The sequence below is a fragment of the Hypanus sabinus genome, chromosome 1, assembly GCF_030144855.1.
Source record: "Hypanus sabinus isolate sHypSab1 chromosome 1, sHypSab1.hap1, whole genome shotgun sequence".
Taxonomy (NCBI): domain Eukaryota; kingdom Metazoa; phylum Chordata; class Chondrichthyes; order Myliobatiformes; family Dasyatidae; genus Hypanus; species Hypanus sabinus.
Window position 1 is genome coordinate 164,089,750 of NC_082706.1, and position 27,594 is coordinate 164,117,343.

The 27,594-nt window shown below is 37.7% G+C and overlaps 1 protein-coding gene across 9 annotated transcripts in view; it reads left to right on the plus strand.

Moving 5' to 3' along the window:
• Window positions 1-27,594, plus strand: part of dtna (dystrobrevin, alpha) — a 186,975-nt gene that overhangs the window by 93,819 nt on the left and 65,562 nt on the right. For 5 of the 9 annotated variants that reach the window (XR_009514055.1, XM_059980402.1, XM_059980411.1 and 2 more), the window contains exons 9-11: window positions 5,191-5,315; window positions 16,888-16,971; window positions 27,394-27,471. Coding sequence is in view for 8 of the 9 variants with exons in the window: in XM_059980402.1 (XP_059836385.1) it covers window positions 5,191-5,315; window positions 16,888-16,971; window positions 27,394-27,471 (287 nt within the window). In the remaining variant the exon portion in view is untranslated. Of the gene's footprint in view, window positions 1-5,190; window positions 5,316-7,763; window positions 9,334-16,887; window positions 16,972-27,393; window positions 27,472-27,594 lie in introns of those variants that run through there. The other 4 variants (XM_059980435.1, XM_059980461.1, XM_059980442.1 and 1 more) reach the window with 2 other exon arrangements.

The following is a 27,594-nucleotide window of genomic DNA, read 5'->3' on the forward strand; positions in this document are numbered from 1 at the left end:
CGGAACAGACCTAGAACTGCCTTTCTAGCAAGTGTTAAGATTGAAGTAGTTATCATTTCACTGTTCTGACTGGCTTGGAACAGGACAGAAGATTCCTCTAATATTTCGTCCTGATTACCTGCTTGGGACAGAGATATGTATTAGCAGGGGTTGAAGAATGTGTCTGGATGATGGGACAGAGATGGTTGATTACCTGGTAATCAGCTCAACCTATGAGGTGTCACTGTATGGGTACTGTATCATTTTGGTCAATAGGTGAGTTGTGAGGGTGGGTGGGGGGGTTGAGTAGTGTCAGAAGCTAATGGTGCGTTTGGTGGGGAATGGTATTAGAAAATGTATTCACTAACTTTGAACAGGCATGTGAAAACAATGCAAGTTTGGCAGAATTGCATTCAAGCTCCAGCAATGTTACATTTATTTCCTCCCACTGTCAAGGGGGCCTCCTGACCCCATTCAATCAGAGTATTTCTGTTTCTTTATCCAGCTTGTCAGTCAAGATCTCCAGTGCTGCAGCAGAAAGTTGGAGTACCCAATCTCAGACATGATGTGCTACCTCTTGTAGTAAATTCCAATGATCTTAGGAACTGCACATGCCTCCTTTGCAGCCACAGTCCACCTCCTCTTCAATCAGCAAAGCCAGTGTGAACTGGTGCTGTATGCTGTCAACATCAGGCTCTCTGGAAGAAATCTAAGATGTTCAGCAGCATGATTGGCACGGCCTGGGCTGGTTTCTGAAAGCACGCTATTGAGCAGATAGCATTTCTTGGCACTGGCTCAAACTTGTAAAGAATAGTCACGCATTGGATTCCTGAGCACATTTTCATAAGGTGTTTCATTTTAATCCTGTATCTATTTTTAACAAAATGCTTTCTACTGAGAAAGGGCAAATATTTTATCTGAAAATTAAAATGACAATTTTCCATGAATTTTTTGGTGCATCCATCTATAAAAGAAAAGCAGAAAAATAAGGGATTGTCATGTAACAAAGAGGGGGGAAAAAGTTGAACAAATAATAAAAAATGGAAAAGCCCTCTGGAGGTCAAGAAGATGTACCTGAAGGGACAATGGCAAAGATATTAAATGCGCATGTTATATATACAACCTTTTGATTAGCATGTTATATTTCATATCAAAAGATTGTATAATTCTGTGAAATATAACATGCTAATCAAACAGTTGTATAATTCTGTGAAGGGATTAAAGGTGGATGAGGTAGAGAAATTCTATAGGGCAGCTATAGAAAAATTAGTGGATTTCAAATTGGATGAGAACCAGGCCTTGATGGCTTTTCTCCGAGTTTGCTGAAAGAAGGTAGAGAAAATGGAGAAGGCAATCAGTGCTACCTTTTAGACATCCTTGGGTTATGACAAGGGAAGGGATAGCCAGGTTTTTTAAAACCTGTTAGATGAATGTTGGCAAATTTTAGCTTCTATATGATTGATATTCACTTTGAAAGAATTACACTGTTTAAGGAGAGCCAGTATACATTTCATAAGGTGTTTCTAATAAAGTAATGTACTTTATATAAAAGTATTGATGAAATTCTATTTGAGCCTTGTTGATATGACTTAAAACAAGTTTAGTCGCTTGAATATGAAGTTAAAAAACTGAGTTAGATCATAGCGCCTTTTACAGACTGAATGTTAAAAAATTATATTGTTATTTTTCAGGAAAATATGGAAATGTTTGAAAGTAAAGATATTAAAAAGATGTCAGGAGTGGACAGGGAAAGTTGGAATAAGTGGAGAGAACATTTGTGAGTTCGTCAAAGGGCTTTGAAATTAAATACCTTCTAGAGTAGATTCAAGCAATTTAAAGCATTGAACTGCTTGCTTAATCTAGCGAATCTTCCTTAATTTTCCTTCACTTTATTTTTTCTCTGCCTCACTTTGAATATGTAAAGCCTTTAACTTGTGATGGCAGGCTATTCCATTGTTGTGGGCAAGCTGATATTAATCCTATGCCCATCCAATGTGCAGATAATTCCATCAGAAATTTGAATGACACCTCAGCTAACTATTCTTTCCCCCTCTTAGGAATATTGCCACAAATTGTAGAACATCCCTTTGCCCAGTGGCAACCTTGCCTAAACGTTTGGCAAAAAATAAATCAGAGTTCTTGCAATGAATAACTCACTATCAATGGATTGAAATTAGGGTTGATAGAAGTAAAAATCCATTGAATCTGTTAAAAAAAGTTATGTTATGCATTTTAGTAATATGCTGACATCTTTATATACCAAGTGGTGTTAAATTAATTTTCTTCTATCCTTGCACTACTGCATAAAACAGAGTTGTCTAATATGTAAAACTGCAGCATATTTAATTTGTGTATTCATAACTCTCTGTTTTGATACAGAGTAGCTGGATGCTGTCTCATGATGATTGTGATTGAGACAATCACAACGTGATCTCAGATTGACAAATTATGACTAGTTGTGTACTGCAAAGATTAAGCTTTTCATCATCATTTTCATTGATTTTACTGAGGAATCAAATGTTATATTTTCAAATTTGGTGAAGCTACTAAACTAGATGGGATTGTGAGTAGGGAGCATGATGAAGCCTCAAGGTGATACAGACAAACTAATGAAAGAGCAAAGTAATGTGGAAGATGATGAAATTATCCACTTTGATACAGAGTACTTCTACAATGGTGAAAGTTTGAGCATTGTAAATGTTCAAAGTGACGTGGGTGTCCATGCACACAGATTACTCAAAACCAACATGCAAATGCAGCAAGTGATTAGGAAGGCAAATGATATGTTCCCTTTATCACGAGAGGACTTGACAATGTCTTACTAAAAGTGCATAGGGCTTTTGTGAGACCTCACCAGGTGATAGTGCTCCAGTTTCCTCCCACATTCCTGTTAGGGTGAGTGAGTGGGTGCAGCTGAGATTCACTAGACTGGTTTCTGTAATTCTGCTTGCCATATGAGGAGAGATTGAGTGGACTGGTCTTGTATTTTCTTGAGTTTAGATGACTAAAAGGAGATGAACTGAAGTTTAGAAAATTATCATAAAGCATGATGGGCTGGATGCAGCAAGGATATTTCCCTTAGCAGAGGATTATTAAAGGAAATAAAAGGATGTAGGGGAAAATGTAAAAAAATGGCACTGAGGGAGAAATGATTTTGAATGATGAAGCATGATTTAAGGGCCAAGTGGTCTATTCCAGCTCTTACTGCTTGTATCCATGCCTGTGCAATCATCTCTCCCTCTTCTCCCACCCAGCCCCACTAGCACACTGCTGGGACTCTTCTCCCTCCACAGTCCTGTTTTTCTCATGGGTCCCTTCCTTTATTGGCTCTACTATCCTGCAGCCTTTAAAACACTCCTGTTGTATCCACATCTTAATTTTCAAAGGTTAATTTATGATCAAAGCGTGTATGCATATACAACTCTGAAATTTGTCTTCCCCAGATAGCCATGAAAGTCATTGAGAGAGAAACATCAAACCTTCCCTGCACAAAGAGAACAATATTCCTGATCATCACCCCCCTCCCCCCCTGCATAAAATGATGTTATTTTAGTGTCACAATTACTGATCAGAGTTCCATTCCCACCACTGCCTTTAAGGAGTTTATACATTCTCCTCATGACCTCCGGGTTTCCTCCGGATGCTCCAGCTTGCTCCCACATTCCAAAGACATGGTTAGTGTTAGTGAGTTAACTGTGTTGGCACTGGAAGCAGGGCAACACTTGTGGGCTGCCCAGCACAATCCTTGCTGATCTGATTCGATTTGGCACTCTTGGATCTCAGTAATTTTCAATCCCCAGGTTCTTTCAGGAGTGCAAGAATGAATGAGAAACTTTGATTCTTCACAATCATTTATTTAAAGTTTAAACAAAGATACAGAGCATTTGAAACTAAGGGAGGAGCTGAGAAACAAAGATGGTGCTTTTGCAAAAATCTATCACATTTGTAATCCAGATAATAGAAATTCCTTAGATAAGGAGAAACCAATCAAAAGTTACATTCACAGCACGTTTATTATGTGCTAATACTTAGTCAATGAAAAATCAAAAGGTGTAAAACCATTGCTATACTGCTTTCTGCCTGTAAGTGGAGATAAAACACCAGATATTGTGAAATATGCATGAGTTTGTTATAGCAACACACACACAAAATGCTGAGGAACTCAGCAAGCCAGGCAGCATCAATGGAAAAGAGTGCAGTTGATGTTTCGGCCTATAAATGGACAAAATCAGCACAAATACCTAGTGCAGGGTAATGGACAGCTTTCATAAAATGATCTTGACAATCAGCATTCAAGATCGTTGTCAATAACTTCAAATTCTTTGTAGTTCCTAACTTGTTGAAGTAGTGAAATATTTTCATCTTCACTCCTGACTGTTTCTGGTATCTACAAGCTGGAGTGCTTGAAACTGCAGTGAGCAGAGCATTTAAATTGTCTTACTGCTTATTTCTTGCCAACTATCAGTAAAACAAATGCAGTTTTTTGAACCCATACAAACTCATGCAAGTGACATTATTTAAAAACTGTTTGCTCTAGGCATGGTGTGGTGTCTAACGGACACACAAGTGCATGCAACTGATGCTAATTAGAAACTGTTTGCTAACAGTCTCCTGTTGCAATTAAGTGTATAGTGTCTCAAATAAAGAAAGAGAATCCCAGCTATTTTTTTTGATTACCTGTTGTACTTTGAGTTGTCCTAAATAAGTGGCTTCCCTGATTAATTAATTGTATAATTAACCAAAATCCATTCTATTTTGGCACCAATGACTCTCTTCTGACCCTTTGCATATGACTTTGTCTTGGGGAGAAAATCCTGAAATTTAGCGATGTTGTTGAGGTATTCTTGATAGCGGTAAAAAAACTATCTTGCTTATGCTAAGTAAGTGCTTAGCATAATATGGAGAATTCTTGTGAAGATCCATTGACCCCAAAACATTGACTTAGTTTCTCTCTCCACAGATCCTGATCTGTTGAGTAATTCCAGCATTTTGCTTTTATTATCTTGGGAGGGAAATGCGTTTAATAAAATACACTTATAATATGTTGTCTTAGTCATTTAATTATAAGATTATTTGCAGTCAAAATTTTGTAATGATGAGTACAGGAAGAAATGTGAAATATTGCTCAAAATAGAATATAGAATTCTTTATTTTAGAAATATAATACTGTTTTACCGACTTGACACTTTACCTTTGTATCGTTATTCCCAGAAATCCCCTGCAAAGAAGCTAACCAATGCGCTCAGCAAATCCTTAAGCTGTGCTACCAGTCGTGAGCCTTTGCACCCAATGTATCCTGACCAGCCTGAAAAACCACTAAATCTGGCCCACATTGTGTGAGTATATATTAAACTTCTGCCACTAAATTTCCAGTGGTCTATTTTATGTCTTTTGGGTTATTCTTCAATATCTTATGGATCTTTCTGTTAAGTATTCTGCACTGTAAATCTTAGACATAGTATCAATGAGTAGTTTCCTTATTTCCTTTCTCTAGAAACCTTGCTTTCTGATACTGTTTGATATCATCTAAATAATGAGTTGCTTTCTGTAATTTAATGAATATTTGCAATGTGCTTTTACTTTTAAATGAAGAAAGTGAATATGGGAACACAGGAAATTGGAACAGGCTATTCAAGCCGGCCCAGCTTTCATGGCTGATCGCTGCAGGCCTCAACTGCTCTTCAGTTTCTCATTAACTGCTAATTCCTTGATCTTTCAAATTTTTACCTTCCATCACCTTTGGAAACAGAGGATTTCAGAGATGTGTTTTGCTCTGATAGAGGAGAAAGCTGTGCATTCAGTTTTGAATGACTGCCTTCTTGTTTTGTTTCTTTTTGCCCTTGTTTGTGACTTTTCCGTTAGCACTTACTCTGTCAAACCCCCTTAGAATCTCATACATTTGAACAAGATCACCCTCATTCTTCTAAACTCCAAGGAATTCAGATCCAAAGCATCTGGCCCCTCTGACAGGATAACCCTCTCATCCTAGGAATTAGCCTGATGCATCTCCTTAAGAGTACTTCCAGTGTTACTATAATCCCTTTTAGGGAAGGGGACCAAAACTGTGCACAGTGTTCTAGGTGTGGCCACACCAACACATTATGCAACAAAATCTTCCCATTATTAAATTCCACCCCAGTTCAAAAAGGCCAACTTGCCATTTGCCTGATTAATTATTTGTTGGATCTATACTGTTTCTTAACCTTTTGGTACTCATAATTGCAACCCAATTATATAATCACAACATCATCATCACAGCATGTACTATTTGTATCATTAACAAACTTGTTCCTTCTGCAGGTTATTAATGCAAGTGGGTAAATAATTGAGAGCCTTGGGTATTCCACTAGTTAAATCTCTCCAGCTTTTTATTTCAACACTTTGTTTTCTATCCATGCTAAAATGCTTCCTCCTATATTTCAGATTCTTAATTTATGTATCAGCCTCTTATGTGCACTGCATCTAAAGGTTCCCTTCTATTGACTCTCACTGTTGTGTCCTCAACGAATTCAAGTCGATTTGCCAAACACACTTTATCTTTCATAAAATCATATTGACTAGATTTAATAGTATTCTGCTTTCCAAATTGATTAGTTGCTTACTTCCTCCTTGATAATTGACTGTAATCTTACGATAATAGATGTTAAACTAACTGGCCTGTAGGTCCCTGCCTTCTGTCTTCCTCCCTTTTCCACTTGCTCTGCATCTACTTCCCTTAAAACTCTGGGGTTCTAGCTTTTGGTCCCAGCTACTTACCTGCTTTTAGCCTGGTGAGTTTCTCTCATCCATTATCACTGGTAACTGGGAGACTTTTACGAGTTGAAATTAGTCCATCTGTTATCTTTAAGATATTTGCATTGTGGCTACAATCTCCAAGGGATCTTAAATCACAAGATATTTTATTAATCCTTCGTCATTACTAATGACCAAATTTAAAATAGCCTTTTCCCAGGTAGGTTCTGTAATATATTTTCTAAAAACATCCATGATGAACTGCACAAATTTTTCTTCTATAATAAACTTGCCTCTTTGGTTCCTCCAATCAATATGTAGATTAAAATTTCCCATGACAATTCCTTTAAACATCTCATGGATATTTTCCCATTTATGCTTCACCCTATTGAGAAGATACATTTGAGGGACTATTGACTATCCTTACTTGTATTTCCCGTCCTCTACTATTCACAATTTCAACCTAAATTGATTCCGCTGGGTGGAAGTGAGAGCCAATTTAATCATTTGTACAAAAATATTTTCTTGGAAATTGGGGCACCAGCTACTTCTACTATTTTATGCCTCAAAGTCAATCTAACCAAGTTTCTTAACATGGACTACACCATCATATGATCACATAGAGAATTAATGTGAAATTTAAATGTGTGATAGTGATGCAATGTACTGTATATAAGTCTGCATTTACTGAGCTGCTTTTAAAAAAAAGATCTGCGACAGTTGAAATTGTTAGAAATTAGGATTTTAAATCTAAAACACAAACATTTTAACCATGTTTTTTTTTGGATCCTGGAAGAATTTTCAAGGTGGTTGTTTTTGATTTTTCCCATAGAGCTCATTTCTGATTGCTTTTGGGATAATTTTGCTCTGTTGAACTGTGTAACATTTAAAGAAATAAGTCTAAGCTTTCCAATGGACAGTTCTTTCATTGCCATTTTAATGTAGATGGAGGAACAGCAGATGAGAATGGGGGGGGGGGGGGAGGAGAATGAAACTTAAGACAACATGCTCTTCAACTACATCCTCTTCTTTTCCATCATTCCCACCCTCAGCTTCCACTCTAGATGATAACTTACAAGTTGCAGAGATCCTGTGAATATGTTAGCTGGAATTTCAAGGGAAGAGGAGAAATTAATCATTAACAGTTAGCACCAAGTGGTGTGAGGAGTATTTGGAGCTCGTCAGCTTCTTCAACAGGTTTCATTCCAGTGAAGTAAATGGAGTTGAGTTGGGGAGACAAGTAAAACCAACGACCATTAATTTTGCGCATTAACAGCACATAACCAAAGACTAAGGCTACATCCACACTACACCAGATAAATCCATAACCGAAGCTTTTTCTCTTCGTTTTTACCCTCCATCCACACTAAAACAGCGTTTTCGTCCCCCGAGACTGGAGCTTTTCAGAAATGCTCTCCGAAGTGTGTAATTTTGAAAACGCTTAATTCACTGGAGCAGTGTGGACAGGGTAAGCAGAGAAATCTGAAAACACTGTCAGACGGCACAGCGCTATTTCATTGTTTTCTTGAATGCAACCTAACAATTTCAGAACAGACAGCAACGAGACTGAAGCCAAAAGAGTCAGAAATATACTCACCAAATACTTTGACCCATAACTCACTGAATAAATAAGTATACTCACTTTGCCCTGTTTTCTGTCCTTGCTTGTATGAAGGTGATTTACCTATTTATGCAAGTACTTCTCTGACAATAGATGTGTAACAGCCTAATGTACATTGTACGGAAATACAAGTTAACACTGATGCAGACATGTTTTATACATTTAACAAGGTGCTTTATTAATGCAACAGAGTTAGTTTGTTTTTCAATGTTCATCATCAGCCGGGTCAATCTGTCCATGAACTCCCTGTCGGTTGCCTCTGTACGCACCAGTATTTGTTTTTTTTTAACTTTTAAGTTCTCCTGCGTGACAGCCAACAGCTGTCTATCGTTTTAAGTTTTTCTAGTCTGTAACTACCCAAACGCACACTTTCATGGTCAGATTCGACACCAAACATGTCGCTTGTTTTCGGTAGGTTTGTCCTGCGCATGCGCAGTGGGAGAAGATTTACTGAAATCTCCGTTTCAATGTGGACAGAGATTTTTTAAAAATGCATAGTGTGGACGCCTATCATTTTTAAGTGAAACCGGCGTTTTCAAAATTATCCGGTGTGGATGTAGCCTAATTTTCTATCTCCTGATTTTAAAAGAAATGTTTCAGCATAAATGGCATAGAAACACCCATGAAGTCCTGCATTTAAGACATGTGGTCCTATCAGCTCATGGTTGTAGATACCATGGCCTTGTCCAACACTTATGTGAACTGAGGCAGTTCTCAGTCTTCGACCAGATCAGCCGAGATATCATATGGGCATGCATCAGCAGCTAACTGACATATTTATCAGATTTCTGGATCTTCCGATTAGGTACCTCTGTGTTAACGATCAAATTTATATTTACATGGCAATCCAGGGAGTTTTAAATGGTAAGCTTTATACTAAATGGGTTTCAACATAATGTGAAATAACATCAATAAATAGTGGTTTAAATTGAAAATAGTTACTGTAAAACTTTATTTCTAGTTTTATCATGACAAGCTTATTTGAATGCATTTAAGATTTGCAAGCATGTGTATGATCTATTTCACTATTTTTATTCTTTATACTCCTTGTAGAAGGTGGAAGGAACATTCTGTATTTTTCTGACTGCATGCAATAAATGATTTTTTTAAAACATCTCCTGCATTATGCTACCTGCTGTGTACGATGATCTCCTCTTTAAGCAAGGTAGATTGCCTTAGGTAGTGAAATCCAGTAATGTGCTAATGCAATCAACAGCAAGGTTACTTATATCGAGTCATCCTCATGTCATAATAATAAACAGTTCTGTGTGAGCTTGGTCTGCGTTAAAGGATGAGGGTTAATGGTGCATCAGAATCATGTTGTTCATTTTCCAGTGCAAAATGCTTGAGCATTCTTGATCATTTGATATGTGCCTTATAAAACAAATGCTTCAGAATAAAACGGATAATACACTTTAATATCTTGACTACTTAGAGCATCATAGAACATTCTGCAGATTAAATCACAACTAAATTAGGGGAATCTAATTCTTGCTACATTTGTAAGAAAATAGCATTTATCCTTGACTTACGTTTTGCTTTTAAAAATGAATGGCATGTCCTACAGTTAATTATTTGAATTTTTATAATGTGTTTTGCTTTTGCTGCTGCACAGAAATGAATGTGGGTAAGCATTTTTAAAAATATTATTAAGTACTTTAAGTCATCATTAACTAACCACGTGGTAACCAACAGAAGTATAGATAAAAGGCTAGAGCAAAAGTAGTGGAACATTGATCATTTATTAAATCCTACATTGTTTACATTCTTGTGGGGCTAGCTTCCAGCTTCCCAATCACACGCCATCTCATCTTCACTATGGATGTCCAGACTCTTTCTACATCCGTACCCCATAAGGAAGGTCTTGGAGCCCTCTGCTTCCTTCAGCACAAGGTGATTAAATTGTCAAGTTCTGCACTTGCAGGAAGCAGCACCAATACCATTTTTAGTGAGGAGGAGAAAGAGTTGGGCAGTGTTAACAGCAAAGGTTTGGAATAAGCACTGTTCCATGTAAAAAAGTAAAAAACAAGTGTAGTTGGGGTTCATGTGAGTGCCCAAAGTTATATAGCAAACACGAGGAAATCTGCAGTTGCTGGAAATTCAAACAACACACACAAAATGCTGGTGGAATGCAGCAGGCCAGGCAGCATCTATAAGGAGAAGCACTGTCGACGTTTTGGGCCGAGACCCTTTGTCAGGACTAAATGAAGGGAAAGATAGTAAGAGATTTGAAAGTAGGAGGGGGAGGGGATAATGCAAAATGATAGGAGAAGATCAGAGGGGGTGGGATGAAGCTAAGAGTGGCTACTCATTTTAATTCCACATCCCATTCCCATTCTGATATGTCTATCCATGGCCTCCTCTACTGTCAAAATGAATCCAAGCTCAGGTTGGAGGAATATACCTTGTATACCGGCTGGGACCTGATGGCATGAACATTGACTGCTCTAACTTCCGTTAATGCCCCTCCTCCCCTTCTTGTCCCATCCCTGACATATTTAGTTGTTAGTTTTTTTTCTCTCTCTCTGCCCATCACTCTGCCTGTTCTCCATCTCCCTCTGGTGCTTCCCCCACCCTTCTTTCTCCCGAGTCCTCCCGTCCCATGATCCTTTCCCTTCTCTAGCTCTGTATCACTTTCGCCAATCACCTTTCCAGCTCTTAGCTTCATCCCATCCCCTCCAGTCTTCTATCATTTCGCATTTCCCCCTCCCCCCCACTACTTTCAAATCTCCTACTATCTTTCCTTTCAGTTAGTCCTGACAAAGGGTCTCGGCCAGAAACGTCAACAGTGCATCTCCTTATAGATGCTGCCTGGCCTACTGTGTTCCACCAGCATTTTGTGTGTGTTGCCCAAAGTTATATCTTTGTTTTGTAAGAAGTGAGAGGAATTGAGATATAAGCTGTTCTGGGTAACTTCATTTCCCCTCCACTAACTTGCAAGTGTCTTTGCACTTGTGCCCCTGGTTGTGTGCCATTTCAAGGCATAAGTACAAAAAAGAAGCACTCTTAGAGGCAAGTCCATGGACTTTTATAATCAATGCCCAAGCTAATGAAGCCATGCTTGGCATACATCATCTTTACTAATCTCTCTACTAACACGGCCACTTTCAGAAAACAAAGGACTTCAACCCCAAGATCCCTCTACACATCAGTAGTCCTAACATAAACTTTATATTTTCCTTTTACACTTGACCTTCCAAAGTGTAATGCATAATATTTGCTTGGATTAAACTCCATTTATTGCCCATATTTTCCAATAAGATGGCAGAGCATTCAATTGCAGCAGCTTCTATAGCAACCAAATCTGTTATTGTCCTTTTTAAAAATATTTTTTACAATCCCAAGAATTTGAGGGACATTAATAGGTCTACCCCATCAGTGAGTTACTTGTTGATGGGGAAATTGAAAGAGATGGACTTAGTAAAGTTTGTGCTCTTGCCTGTGTCACAGAGGCATCAGAGGAGTCGATACACAAAGGACGTGTGCAGTCTAACAGATAGCGATTGTCTTAGTCACTTTTCTTGTGATTGTAAGACCCTGTTGAACAGAGTTAATACGGAATGCTGCAAGTCCGAGTCACTGATATATTGGTGGACAGCAGGGAGCTGCGTGGTCTTGGTCACAGAGAGGCCTCAAGCCACGCTGTCACCTATTTACATCTGCCCTGGACAGAGGTGTCAGAGTCAGTACGCTACAGCAGAGGCGATGTGTCGTGGCGTCCAAGCTGGAATCGGTGCTGCCCCCAGTGTTCACTTTGCAGAAAACAGGCTATACTGTGTTCAACTACAGACTCCTGCAACATTCACGGTCTCAGGGTCTGGAATATATTTTTTCCTATGAATATGTTAACTGGCATTTTATATGTGGCTTGTGTTGTGTGTGACTGTCGGTACTGTGTTTTGCACCTTGGCTTCATTTAGCTGTATTCATATATGGCTGACTGATAATTAAACTTAAACTTGAAATTGAGTAGCTGATGTTTTGAACCCTTTGAGAATCTTCTTCACTGTCTGAAACTCCACCAATCTTTGTATCATCTGCAGACTTGCTAACTTATATATTTTTTATCCAAGTCATTTATGCACTCAGTGGCCACTTTACTAGCTACACCTGTACATCTGCTCATTAATACAAATATCCAAGTCAATTAAAAAACACAAAATGCTGGCAGAACTCAGCAGGCCAGACAACATCTATGGGAGGAGGTAATAACGACGTTTCGGGCCAAAACCCTTCATCAAGAGTGAAGTAACATGGGATGGTCGAGGGGGGATAAGAAGTGGGGGGAGGGATAAAGTAGAGAGCTGAGAAGTGATAGGCTGGAGGGAAATGGGCTGGGGGAAGGTGGAGAATTATGGGAAATAAAAGAGGAAGAAAGGTAGGGCTGGGGGAGAGATTATAGTGAGGGGGAAAAAAGAGAGAGAAAGAGAACCAGACTAAAATAATAGGGATGGGGGTAAGGGTGGGGGGCAGGGGTATCAACGGAGGTCAGTGAGTTGGATGTTCATGCCGGCAGGAAGGAGGCTACCTAGGCGGGAGATAAGGTATTGTTCCATCGACCTGCATGTGGTCTCATCTTGATGGTAGAGGAGGCCATGGACAGACATGTCGGAGTGGGAGTGGTCTGTGGGATTGAAGTGTGTGGCCACAGGGAGATCCCGCCGCTGCTGGAGGACTGAGCGCCGGTGTTCAGTGAAATGGTCTCCCAGTCTGCGGCGGGTCTCCCCAATGTATAAATGGCCACATCGGGAGCACCGGATACAGTATATCACCCCAGTTGACTCACAGGTGAAGTGGTGCCTCACCTGAAAGGACTGTCTGGGGCCTGGGATGGTGGTGAGGGAAGAAGTGTGGGGGCAGGTGTAGCACTTCTTCCGTTTGTAGGGATGAGTGCCCGGAGGGAGGTCCGTGGGGAAGGATGGGGGGGATGAATGGACAAGGGAGTCGCATAGGGAGCGATCCCTGCGGAAAGCCGAGAGTGGGGGGGAGGGGAAGATGTGGTTGGTGGTGGTGGGATCACGTAGGAGGTGGTGGAAGTTACGGAGGATTATACGTTGGATCTGTAGGCTGGTAGGGTGATAGGTGAGGACCAGGGGGACTCTATCCCTGGTGGGCTGGCGGGGGGATGGGGTGAGGGCAGAGGTGCGTGAAATACAGGAGACGTGATGGAGGGCAGAGTTGATAGTGGATGAAGGGAAACCCCTTTCTTTAAAAAAGGAAGACATCTCCTTTGCCCTAGAATGAAAGCCATCATCCTGAGAGCGGAGGCGGAGGAATTGAGAGAAAGGGATAGAATTTTTGGGAGGAGGAATAGTCTAGGTAACTGTGGGAGTCTGTAGGTTTGTAGTAGATGTTAGTGAATAGGCTGTCTCCAGAGATAGAAACAGAAAGATCTAGAAAGGGGAAGGGAGGTGTTGGAAATAGACCAGGTGAATTTGAGGGCAGGGTGAAAGTTGGAGGCGAAGTTAATGAAGTTGACGAGCTCAGCATGCGTGCAGGAAGCAGCACCGATGCAGTTGTCGATATAACGCAAGAAAAGAGGAGGACAGACACCAGTGTAGGCTTGGAACATAGATCGCTGCACATGGCCGACAAAAAGGCAGGCATAGCTAGGACCCCTGCCAAGTCAATTATGTGGCAGCAACTCAATGCAAGAAGCTTGCTGACATAGTTCTGTTGTTCAGACCAAGATTAGAATGGGGAAGAAATGTGATCTTAGTGACTTTGACTGTGGTTTAATTGGTGGTGCCCATGTGGGTTGGTTTGAGTATCTCAGAAACTCCAGTGAGTGGCAGTTCTGTGCACGAAAACACCTTGTTAATGTAAGAGGTCAGAGGAGTGTGACCAGACTGGTTCAAGCTGTCAGGAAGGCGACACTAACTCAAATACAATGGTGTTACAACATTGGTGTGCAGAGGAGCACATAACGTTGAACCTCTGCTACAACAACAGAAGACCACTCCGGGTTCCACTCCTGTACCTAATAGAGTAGCCACTGAATGTGTATATCACAAACAATACAGGTACCTGTACTGACCCCTACTGAACACCACTGGTATTGGACCCTCAACCAGAATATCACCATTCCACAACTACCATCTGTGGTCAAGCCAATTCTGAATCAAAGCCATCAGGTTACCATAGATCACTTGCATCCTTATCTGCTTGATCAGACTACTATGGAGTACCTTGTCAAATACCTTAAAATTTATAAAATTGCTGCTGGAGGCAGTCATAATACACATAAGAACATGAGAAATAAGAACAGGAGTAAGTCACTTGACCCTTCAAACTTGCTCCTTCAGTCAATGAGATGATGGCATTTCTGATCTTCGGTCTTAATCCCATAGTCTTGCCCAGTGTCCACAACCTTTTATCCCCTTATGTTTCGGTGTTGAATACTGTATACTTCATTTCAGAACATTTGGATAATTTCATTGATTCAGTCTTCTGAAAGAAGAAATTTTTCTTCATCTTAAATAACCATCCTTTCACCTTGGAACTCTATGGCTCTTGGTCCCAAATTCTTCCTTGGAGAAACATCTTCAAATTACACCCTCTCATGCCCTTTTAGATTGTTTTTTCTTTAATTTTTCTCAACTCCAGAAAATTCTTGCCTAGTCTGTTTAAGTGTTTCTCATAAGACAATGCTGGGGGCTGGCCCCTCCTGTCGGTACTGCCCTCTGATGTTTGCTTGGTGGATGAACAAGCTGGACCAGGGCAACTTACCACTCATGCAATCATGCCACTCAGGGACTTGGGCTATATAGTTTTCTTAGTGACTATGTTTTTCTGAAATTGTAACCATATATGTCATTTGTGCAGTGTCCTGTTGGTAATGTGTTTTGCACCTTTTCACTGGAGGAACACTGCTTCATTTATCTATGTCAGGTTGAATGATCATTAAACTTGAACTTAATTTCCTGACGCTTGCTGCACAGACACACCAACAATGTAAGGACAACCAAATGGTTTTAGCACTTGATGGTCTCCCACTGTTAATTTTTTTAAACTATTCTTACTAAATCAGATAACACCTTCACATTAAATTGCATTGATTATAATTTTGTCCACACCTTTCCCCGTCTGTATTGTTTGCAAAACTTTTGTCCTCTTCACAAGCAGCTTGGTATCTTCAGCAAAACTGGTCACCATTGATCTAAATCACTAATATAGATTGTAAATGGTTGAGGCTCTGGTACTGACTCCCCCGGTATCAGACTTGTTATAGATTGATAGCTGCAGATTACCCATTTATCCATATTTTTTGCTTTCTATCAGTTGGACATTCCTTTATCCGTTCCAATACACTAGAAGGACCATTTATGTGGCATCTCATGATTTTCATATGGTATTTTATTAAAGGTCTTTTTGTGTTTCAACTAACCTGCAATATTGGTTCCCTTTTAAATACTGGGCTGAAATGTCCTAAGACAACTCCAATAATTTTTTTTCAATTCACTTTCAATATGCTTAATCATATTAACATTTTCTAAATAACCTGTTACTCCTTTCTTAATAACAGATGTCAATGGTTTTGCACTGACAGATATTTGCTATCTAGACTGAAATTCACAATGAACACCACTGAAATGAAAAAGAAAACTGGAGAACAGGAAGTGTTTTGGGGAATATATTTATTTTTCTATTGAGAGTGTAGTGAGAACTAACATTAGAAAGGACTTCAAAGGATTGAAGAAGGCATAGGGAGCTTTACCAGAATGGTGCAGTGTTACTGGTGATGTCTGAGTATAATGTAGAGACAAAGAAGCTGGGATCATTCTCAAAACAAAGAAGGTTGGAGGGGCGCTGATAGAGTTAATCAAAAATATGATATATATTATAACTTTATATTATAACTAAGAAAAAAACTACTTAGCTGGTATAAGCAAGATGACAAGTAGGAAAATGATTAATTGACAGAGAACAGGAGTTTAAGGAGATTGGCAAAATCAAAGTGGGAAGAAGGATTTTTTACACTACTTGGAAAGCCTGAGAGAAGCTGAACCAATAATAAACCTCGAAATAAAATTAGGCAAATACTTGAGGTTTTAAAGTGTACGCAGCTACGTGGAAAAGAAAGGGATATAGGAACTAATTGCATGTTTTATTTTGAAGAACTGGTGTAAGCAGGATGCCAGAATTATCTTCTTCTGTGCTGAGACATTTTAATTTTAGGTAGTTCCTTAAAATAATTGCAAATAGTAACATCTGAACACCCAGTAAAGTTCTTTTGTCTAATGCATTAAAAATATCAGGCAAGCTAAATAATAGAAAAAAAATTATGAAGACTGGATACTCATTCACTAGCATTCACAGACTATATTTTAATAAAATTTTAATTCTTCAAAGGTACTTATTGAAATCAATTATAACAAAACTTCAAAACTTTACAGAGTTTTCAGAGTGGGAAATCATTAATGACAATTTGCAATACTAAATTAATTTCACTTTAAATTTGATTTTGCCTTCTAAAGGTTGTACTTGGTGAGAGTATAATTAAGATATATTTTAGGTTCCGCTTATAACAATAAACTATGGTTTTCATGTCATAGGCCTTCAAGACCTCCTCCTAATATGAATGACACAATGTTCTCTCATTCAGTTATAACCTCAGGAAGCCCCAGCCCAAACAAGAGGTAGGTCAGTCAATTCTGTGGAACTTTAAAAGGTAAGAACAAAGTAGAAAGTTAAAAATGCTGAATGTTAAGGCATGTTTTGTTTGTTGTTATAATAAACACAGCCTACCAGGACAATTTCTATTAAGCAGAATTGCACCAAATTGAAAATGTTGCATTTTAAATATATTCTTTAAATATTTGCAGTCAGTCAGCAGCATAAATGTTCACTTACCTTTTCAGAGTAGAACTGATGTTTTTTGTTAAAGAGTAGCAAAATTCTGGGGTGGGAAGTGTAGGACAAAAATGTTGTTCTAGAATAACAGAAAAAAAGCAAAGTTTTCCAAGCTCTAAATAGACAAAAATAGTACTTGATCAAAAGCAGCCATTTTGAATATGACTGAATACTTGCAAAGGTACTATTGATGCCATCTGAGATCAGATATAAGTAAGTATTGCTATTATTTTGCAAATTACTGAACTTTAATTTGAAAACTGTATGAAAGTTGACTTAATTAAAGTAATTTGTCATAAATCATTTTAAAGAGTATATTGTTTCAAGTTGTAGGAACTGTTAAGCTCTTAATCCTTTTCCAGTACTCTGCCTGATGCAAAGACCAACACTCTTAGTATTTTTATCTATCTGCAGTCTTAGGCACAAAAGAATGCCTCATCAATTAAGTATTTAAGTAGTTGCCACCTTTATATTTTTGGAAAAATTTACCTTTTTTATATTGTGTACCCCTTGGAATTTGAGTTCTTTAGGATAGTTGGGGAAGATCATTTGTGCTAATGGTTTATTGTACTAAGCTTTTTCCATCTTGCCCTCTAATGCATGGCATTTTCTTTTACGACTTTTACAAAAATAAAACTTAAAATCATAGACAGTAAAGCCTGGATAGAGCAGGTGTGGAGACAATGCTTCCATCAATAGGTTTGACTAGAATATGAGGGCACAGCCTCAGAATAAAGAAATGTCCCTATAAAGCCGAGATGAGTCTTCAGCCAAACAGTGTTGAGTCTGTGGTCTGTGTTGCTGCAGAGGACTGTGTAGGCCAATTTTCTGGGTGTATTTAAGGCAGAAATTGATATGTTCTTGATTGGTAAGGGAGTTAAGGCATGAGAATGCGGTTGGGAAAAAATTCTACCATGATTGTATGTTAGAGCTGATGAGATGGGACAAATGCTCTCATTCTGCTCCAATTTCTTCTGGTCTTTGTTTCCATTTCAGTTTTAGGAGTTTTGAGGTAACAATGGGGGCACAGTGGGAGCTGCAAACTCTTCCACAAACGAGGTGGCTTGTGGATAGTTTGTAAAGTGATGTTCCTTCTGCTGCTTACACAGGGTTTCTGTGTGCTCCCAGTGCATGTCCTTGAGGTTTTCAAGACCATCCCAAATGCTTCCCCATTTTAAGCAGTCACATTCCAAACGCTAGCAGAACCCACCTTCCCAGTCTCCAGCTATCTGATTCTCTGAAACAGCCTTTCAGGCATTTCTTTGCCTTTGACATTTACAAATCCAGCTGACACCACCATAGTCAGGAGTTCTTTCCTTTGACCCTTCCAGTTCCATCTCCTTTTAACACAGTTTACAGACATTTTACCAATATTTTTGTCACATCTCTAGACTCTGGCTTTAATTCATAATCTATTCAATTCTTAAAAGTTTCATTGCATTACAAAATTAAGGTAGTTATCTTTCATATTCTTAGTTATGAATCTTTTTGTTACATTGTTGAAGATTATAGATTTTACAAGGGACACACTGCAGTTATTATTAAAAACTCAACATAAATTGAAAAGTGACTTATTCTCAATCTTAATTACAATTTTTCAATTCTGTTGTGAGAAAGATGGGGTATACAATTAATACATTAATCAAAAAAATAACCTCCAAAATTTGACTTTGTAATGACAGAAATGTTATTGCTCCTAATCATTGCTTTATCAAACTAAGAGCAACTTTTGGTACCTTCATGTGTGCTTTTAAATATAGAAATCCCCAAGTTGTCATCAGTATTAACCTGAGCTATAAGGAAGCTCATGAAATACTTAGTAGTTGTAAGTCACAGTACCTCTCCACAGATATGCTGAATACTTCCAGCATTTTTTACTTTTCAGTCACTGCTTAATGAAATTGCGAAGTCTGATTTAATAAAATGAAATTGACTTTGATGGTATAATGAGTCTTGATTAGTGCTGTATGACCACCGGCCTGTGATAAACTAATTTTATTTGATTATTTTATAAAGGATCATTCCTTCAGAATAACATTGTCAAATTCCATATTTTCATTGTTTATGATATTTCATCTTCTTAGTGCCCCATGTGTTTGTATCCTAATCTTTATTTCAATTTAAATAAAAGGAAAATTAAAGGTCAGTTACTGGAAAATATATTTCACTCATTTTTTGATATGCTAAACAGTGTGGCATTTTGCCCAAAAACTAAATCAGGGGTTACCAAAACAAAATCATGATCTTACGGTATCATCACCTTAAGGAATCATTACAAAGATTTTCAACCCTTCATAAGTATTAGAAACTAATGTGATCATTGATGAACTTGGAGTTGCTGTCACATCTGTGTACTGCTTGCTGAGAAGAAGATCAGGCTATTGTCATATTGCTGATTGCCAGATTTTGCACTCAGGTCCATTGTTGCTGGGATTATCACTGATTTCTGTCTTCAAAATGTTGGAACAGAAAAACTCAATTTGCAGGACGACGATAAAATCACTTTTTCAATATGAACCCCTTATACAGTATTCTGTTTGACTCCTCACTTGCTGCATTGTTTATTCTTTGTTTTCATGTAAGTGGGAATTAAAGGTTGTAAAACATGACATTCAGATAAAATTTCCATCAATAAATTAGAAATGCACAGAGCACTCAGTGATAACATCCTCATTTCTGCAAGATGTGATGCAGATATGACTCCATACTAGGGTCAATAGCAACAGCAAGTACGTTGTCCAAGTACTTATATTGGGTTGAAAATGACTGAACATGTCAAAATAGGCTGAAAATGCTTTTAATTGTATGAGAACAGGAATATAAATGCTATTCTTCTAATCCAGGTTTAGAATTTGTTTTTACAAATTTATATGTTGTTTTTGAGAACTGATAGGTTACTCAAAACTTTATAACATAATGATAACTGGGTGCTACAGATGCCCTATAGTTAGCCAAATGGGAAAGGGAATACCTTCAATGCACAGCATACTAAATCTTAGAAGAAGTTTTCTTTCTGGTCATGGTAAGCACCATTTCATCACTCTGCCTAGAAAATCTGGGTCATGGTTGTGTTTTAATAGTTCTTGGAAAATATTTCACTACAAGTACTTAAATGTTCCGGTTTAAAATTACATTGCTTATTGGTGGTTACCAAAATACAACTAAATACTTTATTTATAACACTTTCTTGTTTTTAAAAAAAAACTATGGTAAACAATCACCACAAATAATGGAGAGGCAAGCAAAGGCGAGAGGCTGAGTCAAGGGTCAAAGTGTGCAGGTGCGAGGTGAGATCAAGGCATTGTCAAGACAAAGTCGGGGCAAGCAGTTCAGAGGGGAAACAAATTCAAAGCCTGTCCACTACACAGAGAATGAGATTTGATTGATCTAAACACCAGGTCGAAGCTGGTGGTGGGGTCCAGGCCCAGCATGTATTGATGTGACAGGGCCCAAGTCCTAGAGCAAGGAACGACTTGATGTTTAGACAATTTAAATGCTGGGCAGATGGATTGGGCAGATGGGTGTTGGGACCAGAGGCAGAGTCAGGCCAGTTCTGCTCAAAGCTCTGCGACGCGTACTGCTCTTCGCTGTACTGAAGCTGAGGCTGTGGCCAGCTCTGGCAGTTCCAGGCTTCGTGTCTGAGGACTCATTTTTGTTCTCAATGCTGTGCGCTTACTTTTATTCCTTGCTCAACTGTTTTTATTTCTCTCCCTGCACATTCCATCTTTTTTTATGGCTCCTTTTGGGTTTCTTTCTTTTGTGGCTGCCTGTAATAAGATGAATCTCAAGGTTGAGTGTATACATACTTTGATATTAAATGTACTTTGAATTCTGAGCTTTAAATGAAACATGGCCAATAAGGGTAGAATGTAATAGATGCTGTAAAAGCTGATCCATCTACAATTACTCCAGATTTGCTTGATTTGTCAAATTGAATAAATGTTTTATGTTTCAACTGGAGTTAAAACACATTTTAATATTATTTAGTCTGAATTAACATTGGTTAATGCATTTGGTTTTCCATTTTGTCTCATATATTTGAATGAACATTTAAAATTTCCAGTAATAACTATAAATTTCAAAAGATGTTTTTTAAATAGATGTACATTGAACATTTGAAACTGTTTATTGGAAATGTACTGTCAAATTCACAAGCTAAAGAAAATTATAATCATTCAAAGTTCAGAAGTTCAAAATACTTTTATTATCAAAGTATGTGTAGTCTATGTACCCTTGAGATTTGTCTCCTTACAGACAGCCACAAAACAAAGAAACCCAATAGAACTCATTTAAAAAACATTTAAATGAGCTCATTTAGAGAGAAAAAAAGAACAAATCATGGAAACAATAAAATGAACATTTAAATGAACTCAGTTAGAGAAAAAAAAGAACAAATCATGGAAACAATAAAAAAAAGTAAGCAAATAACATTCAGAATCAAGGTTCAAGAAAGTAAGTTCACAGCCACAAAGCCAGTCACAGCCAATCCAGGAGCCCATTAGTTACAGGCTGCCTCAGTTCATTGCAAAAGTGAGGAAGTCTCACTGAGCAGTAAGCTGAACACGGGCCTGCCCTTTGCCCTTGGCCCCGACATTCTGACCTTTCCAATCTGACCCTGTCCGTACTTAACTCAGCCAGACATCAGCTCGTTCCTCACTCTGGGACCTAGGCCCTGCCACCTCGGCTGTGCCTCACCTCTGATCTGCCACTTCGAATCGGCTACAAGTCTGCTCCAGTAAAGGCCACTCATTGATTTGTACCTCGCTCTTGGGCCTGGGCCCCCCACCACCTTAATTCAGCCCGCGAATGCCATGTCACAACCATCCTGCACCTTTGAAACTTCAGTTCAAACCACAAAAATGCCAGGTCTAATGGCCAGTTCAAAAGCTCAACTCTGAAAGGAAAGTTACAGGCTAGTGATTGCAGTGATTGTTTTCCAGAAAAAGTGTGATTAATAAAATAGTTTGTAGCTTTGCTTGCTGCCAGTAAGTCATCGCTGTGTTTCACCAGCACCATCTTAAACCAGACTATTAAAAATGATCATGCTACATATTTTATTACTAGTTGGCATTTCAACCATCGGTACAAGTGATTAATATTTATTTTCTTTATTGTTTATACATTTCAGATACATAGAAAATGTGTATTTTAACTGTTACTTGTTAGTTGGGGAGCTTCATAACCATAGCAAATTTGGTAGTTCCCAGTTGTTTCTGTGTCACAAGCTTACTGTGTCCTTCCCAGTTTATTGCACAAATTCCAGTAAGCCAAATAGTCATTAATGTAATTTTTAAAAATAAAAACATAGATAATATTTGTGTGTAATATTTGAATAAAATGTGCATGCAAAACGATCAACTCAATCAAAAATTTGTATGGAAATCAAAAGAAAACTCGGTTCAAAGAATTCATGTTTTCAGGCTTCAAGTTTATTTCCTGCTGAATCTCTATTTATGTTTGCAAAATGTTATCTCTCCATTTACTCAAGGCACACTCCTCCTGTCCAATTATTTGATCTTGGTGGCAAGGGAAATATTGCTTGTTTTGATCTAGAAACGTGCTTCCAAGTATCGGTATAGCTTTTTAAGATCTTAATTCTTGTGGGCATTCCACACTGTTAATAAAATCACAGTGCTATTTTGTACACAGAGTCCTGACAACCAAAACATAAAAACAAATGCATTAAACCTTAATATGATAAAGCATTAGTTCTTTGATAAGAGAAAATTTTATCTCAATTCTAAAATTTTTGGTTCAGACATAATTCCCCAAATTATTACCTAGTATCATTTCCTTAATAAAGCATTCTCCTGATGGAGTATCAGAAATGTTTTGTTTCAGAGATTAACAAAAAAAGAAGCAGCATAAATCTATTTTCAGTAGATTCTGGTTAATTGAGACACATCAGGGCTAGTATATTTTGTCCCAGTTAAGTGGCTGCCCCAATTAGCCAAAGTTTCATGGAAGTAGTTAAAAAGGTATAAAAATGATAAACTACTGTTTAACTCGGTAACAAATGATGAGGTGTCCTGGGAGAATTAGCACCTCAGGTGAAAGGGCTTGCCATGACCATTCTGGGGCAACTCACTCAACCTTTGGTCTCCACCAGACACCCAGTTCTCATATCTGACTCCAAGTAGCTGTTTGCATGCGACAGAAGTCACACCATGGTACATTACTTCAAGAGGCAGCTAAACCAGGTGAGAGTAGCCAGTGGGCTTCATACCCCAGTGAAATAGGGATATGCTTGTCTTAGCATGCAAAGTCAGCTCCGGTGGACTGGTGATTTTAGATCAACAGCACGTTCCAACAGAAAATAAGGCAGTTCTGCAACACTTTGTGGATAGCAAAGGGCACAATAAGTCACAGAAGAAGACATGGTTATCTACTGCAACCAAGGAAGACCCCAGTTGTGACAACTACCCATACCACTGGACTTGGACTTCCGTGGTTGGGAGATGGAACTGTCCCACTTCAAAGGCTTTTCCAGTTTAAAAATTCTCCCGCACTGATTTCACCGTCATTGTTGGATGCAATGAACAACCGAGACATTGTCCTATTCTTTAGATGGACTATAAATTAACAAAATTAGCACAGACACCTAGTTACAAAGGTATAAAAAAGACAAACTACTGTTTAACTGAGCAACAAATTGTATATTTAAATGAAATACAGAACAAATTAGAACACTATCAATGCTCTGAACAGTAGTATAAAACAGTATTAGTTCCTAATAGTTATCGGCAGAAGAATTTATACAGTGTATGCTACAGCATTTTTTTGATTGCCTGTAAGTGAACAAAATCAGTGCAGACACTTATGTAGATCATGGACTCCCAACATACAATGCTTTTGACGAATGTATCCTCCAAATCTTCATTTTCATTGTAACGTTCAAGATGATTGTCAATATCTTCAAATTTTTAGTAGTTCCTAACTTATTGAAGTAGTGAACGCTCCCAGCCTTTTCTTGCATCTCCAAGCCTGAGTGCTTGAAACTGTAGTGAGCAAAACAAAGGAAATCCTGGCTATTTTCTCTTTCTTCTTTCTTTCTTTTTCAATCTTTTTATTGAATTTCATATATAAAAAAAAACATAACATAATATTGAATAGGTTATAAGTGCACTAGACTTGAAGTTGAATTAGTAATAAGATAACAATATCCTATTAAAATATCTGCAAAAAATAGTACATTAATCAATCAAACCTATATTAATTATACATGACAAAGAGTAAGAATAATCATCAAAAGAAAAAAAAATTAAAAATACAAGAAAAAAATATATATTGAAAAAAAAATTAAACCTAAACTAAACTAACACGGGCAATAATAACAGTTTATATGTATATGATAGTGTCAAAAACTCTGGAACTCCATACCAGAACAAGAATAAAAAGAGAAAAGGTCTGGAAGAGGCCAAATTAATTCATATGAAAGTGTCGAATGAATGGTCCCCAAGTTTCTTCAAATTTAATTGATGAGTCAGAAATAGTGCTTCTAATTTTTTCTAAGCTCAAATAAGAAATAGTTTGAGAGAACCACTGAAATGTGGTAGGAGGATTTACTTCTTTCCAATTTTGTAATATAGACCTTCTGGCCATTAATGTTACAAAGGCGATCATTCGTCTAATTGAAGGGGAAAACCGATTACCATCCTCATTTGGTATACCAAAAATTGCAGTAATAAAATGAGGTTGTAAATCAATATTCCAAATTGAGGAAATGGTAGCAAATATGTCCTTCCAATAGTTATATAAGGTGGGACATAACCAAAACATGTGGGTCAATGAGGCCACATCTGAATGACATCTGTCACATTGAGGGTTAATATGAGAATAGAATCGAGCAAGCTTATCTTTAGACATATGAGCTCTATATACAACCTTAAATTGTATTAAAGCATGTTTAGCACATATAGAAAAAGAATTAACCATTTGTAAAATTTTTTCCCATTTTTCTGTTGATATATTATATTGAAGTTCTTTTTCCCATTCTTGTTTAATTCTACCTGATATTTCTGGTTGTATCTTCATAATCATATTATGAGGCTATTTTCTCAATTAGTTTTTGTTCTTTAAGAGTTATCTGAAACATAAAATAGCTGTTATTTCTATTTTGGGCCGAGACCCTGACGAAGGGTCTCTGCCTGAAACGTTGACTGTATTTCTTCCTATAGATGCTGCCTGGCCTGCTGCATTCCACCAGCATTTTGTGTGAAGTCACTGGTTTGCTGGATTTTTAAAGATTAGTGTGCTACATTATTTTTATTAAAGTCCATTTATTTCATGAATAAGGGTTTTGATGTATACTTTATAAGTATTTTAATCTCTTTATTTAGATGTTGGTCTGACCTTTGCAGGAGGAATGACAGAACAAATGTGATCACTGTAATTATGGAAGATAATAGAGATTATGATAGGCACAGGTAGTAGCATAGCGGTTAGCATGATGCTTTACAGCAGCAGTGAATTGGGTTCAATTCCAGCCACTGTCTGTAAGGAGTTTGTATGTTCTCCCCATGACAGTGTGGGTTTCTTCTGGGTGCCCCAGTTTCATCTCACAGATCAAAGACATACCGTTGGTAGTTTAATTAGCCATGATTAAGCTGAGGGATTGCTAGGAGGTGTGGCTCAAAGAGTCAGAAGGGCCTATTCAGTGCTGTATCTCAATAAATAAATCAATAAAATATGTGACTTCAGGCAATTGCTGTCTGAATTGGAGACACCAAAGCATGCAGGTGCTGACATTGGGAGCAACAAACAATCTGTTGCAGAAACTCGGTGTGTCAGGCAGCATCTGTGGAAGAAAATAGACATTCGATGTTTCAGGTTGAGATTTTTCATCTGGTCCAGGTGAAGTGCTTCAATTTTCGGTGCATTGTTCCTGATGGAATTGCGTTATTCTTCCATAAGCACCTTTTTTTTAGACACAGCATTATAGCTAATGTAAAGCATGAGGCTAGGATAGCTAACATCAGATACCCTCCAAAAAAAATCTTGCAACATTAGAATGAGTTTGTTCAAATATTAGTGTATTTAATTATATATTAAGTCTTGAAAACTACTAAACAACTTCTCTGTGTTGAAAATTAACTGGTAGGAGTGTGAATACTTATTTTTTTCTGATCTTACTATGTTTCGGAGATCTTTTCAAAGTTTCATTAAGACATTTATTTGTTTTTTTTTTACTTTTATAATCCTAGATTCTTCCCCTTCTCTTTATTTCACATTTATTTTTTATTTATATTTTCTAACTTGCACTTCCTGGTTTTGAGTTTAGTTGATTAAAACAACACTTGCTTGTTTTGCACTCAAGGGTTTTAGATCTCCTTTGGAAGACACCATACTGAAGTGGATCTTTAATGCTCTAAATGGTCAAGAAAACACCAAAGAAAAGTCTTTGCAGAGGCAAACTTAATAAATGCCATAGTTAACATCTGCACAATGGCTTTAATTTTAAAGTGTAGGGAAAAGTACAGGCACTTCTGTTTACTAAGAGCTTTGTACCATAGATAACATAACATTATTTAATGATGAATGTCTAAAGCTTACCCAGACCCCTCCAGAGTGATCAATATATGTGGAAATCATCGGGGTATTTTTTGCTTTGTTAACCAATCTCCTCATCCATTTACAGTTCAAAACAATAAGAATTCAATTTCATAATTAATTCAAAGTGATACAGAAAATAAAATTTTGAACCTGCTTTGTGAAACAAGCATTTTGGCTAGTGATATTCAGCATGCAACAAGAAAGAATAGCTGGCACAGGACTGGGGTTTGCAGCAAGGAGAACAATGCACCAGGGAGAGCTTTAAGGAAAAGCCCAGTATAAGCCACTGCTTGAACAATTAATTGATTCATGACCTTTAATTGCAGAGAAACAGAAAAGGGTTTTTCCAATTTACAAGTTCTTTCTATATTGCATTAGGCACACATTTGCCAATAGAAGTTTACATGAGCACAGTGAACGTGTGAACGTGTGCAGAAATAACTAATCATATTCTTCTACATTGCATTGAAGTTACAATTTTGTTGTTTCTTACTTTGATTTACCATATTTTTTATTTCTGAAATATCCTTATTCTTTCTGTGCAGTGTTAAATGAATTTAACTTTTAGTTTATTTGCCCTATGTTTACATTCTATATGCATTTCACAGTTTAACTTTAAATCTGTTTTTATTTAGTATTCTTATCTCATTAAATAGCTTTCCTGATGAGATCAGTGAAGTAGAGCAGAACAAACAACTGGCTAGGGCTACTCCAGCTTTGCTGAAAGGCAAAGGGTGAGTATTAAAGAGAGTCTGACATGAGCTAATAACACTATAAAAATGTCAGGTACCATGTTAACAACTGACATAAGTACATACACATATTTTATGTTTCCAAGTATCCCACAGTAGAATGTA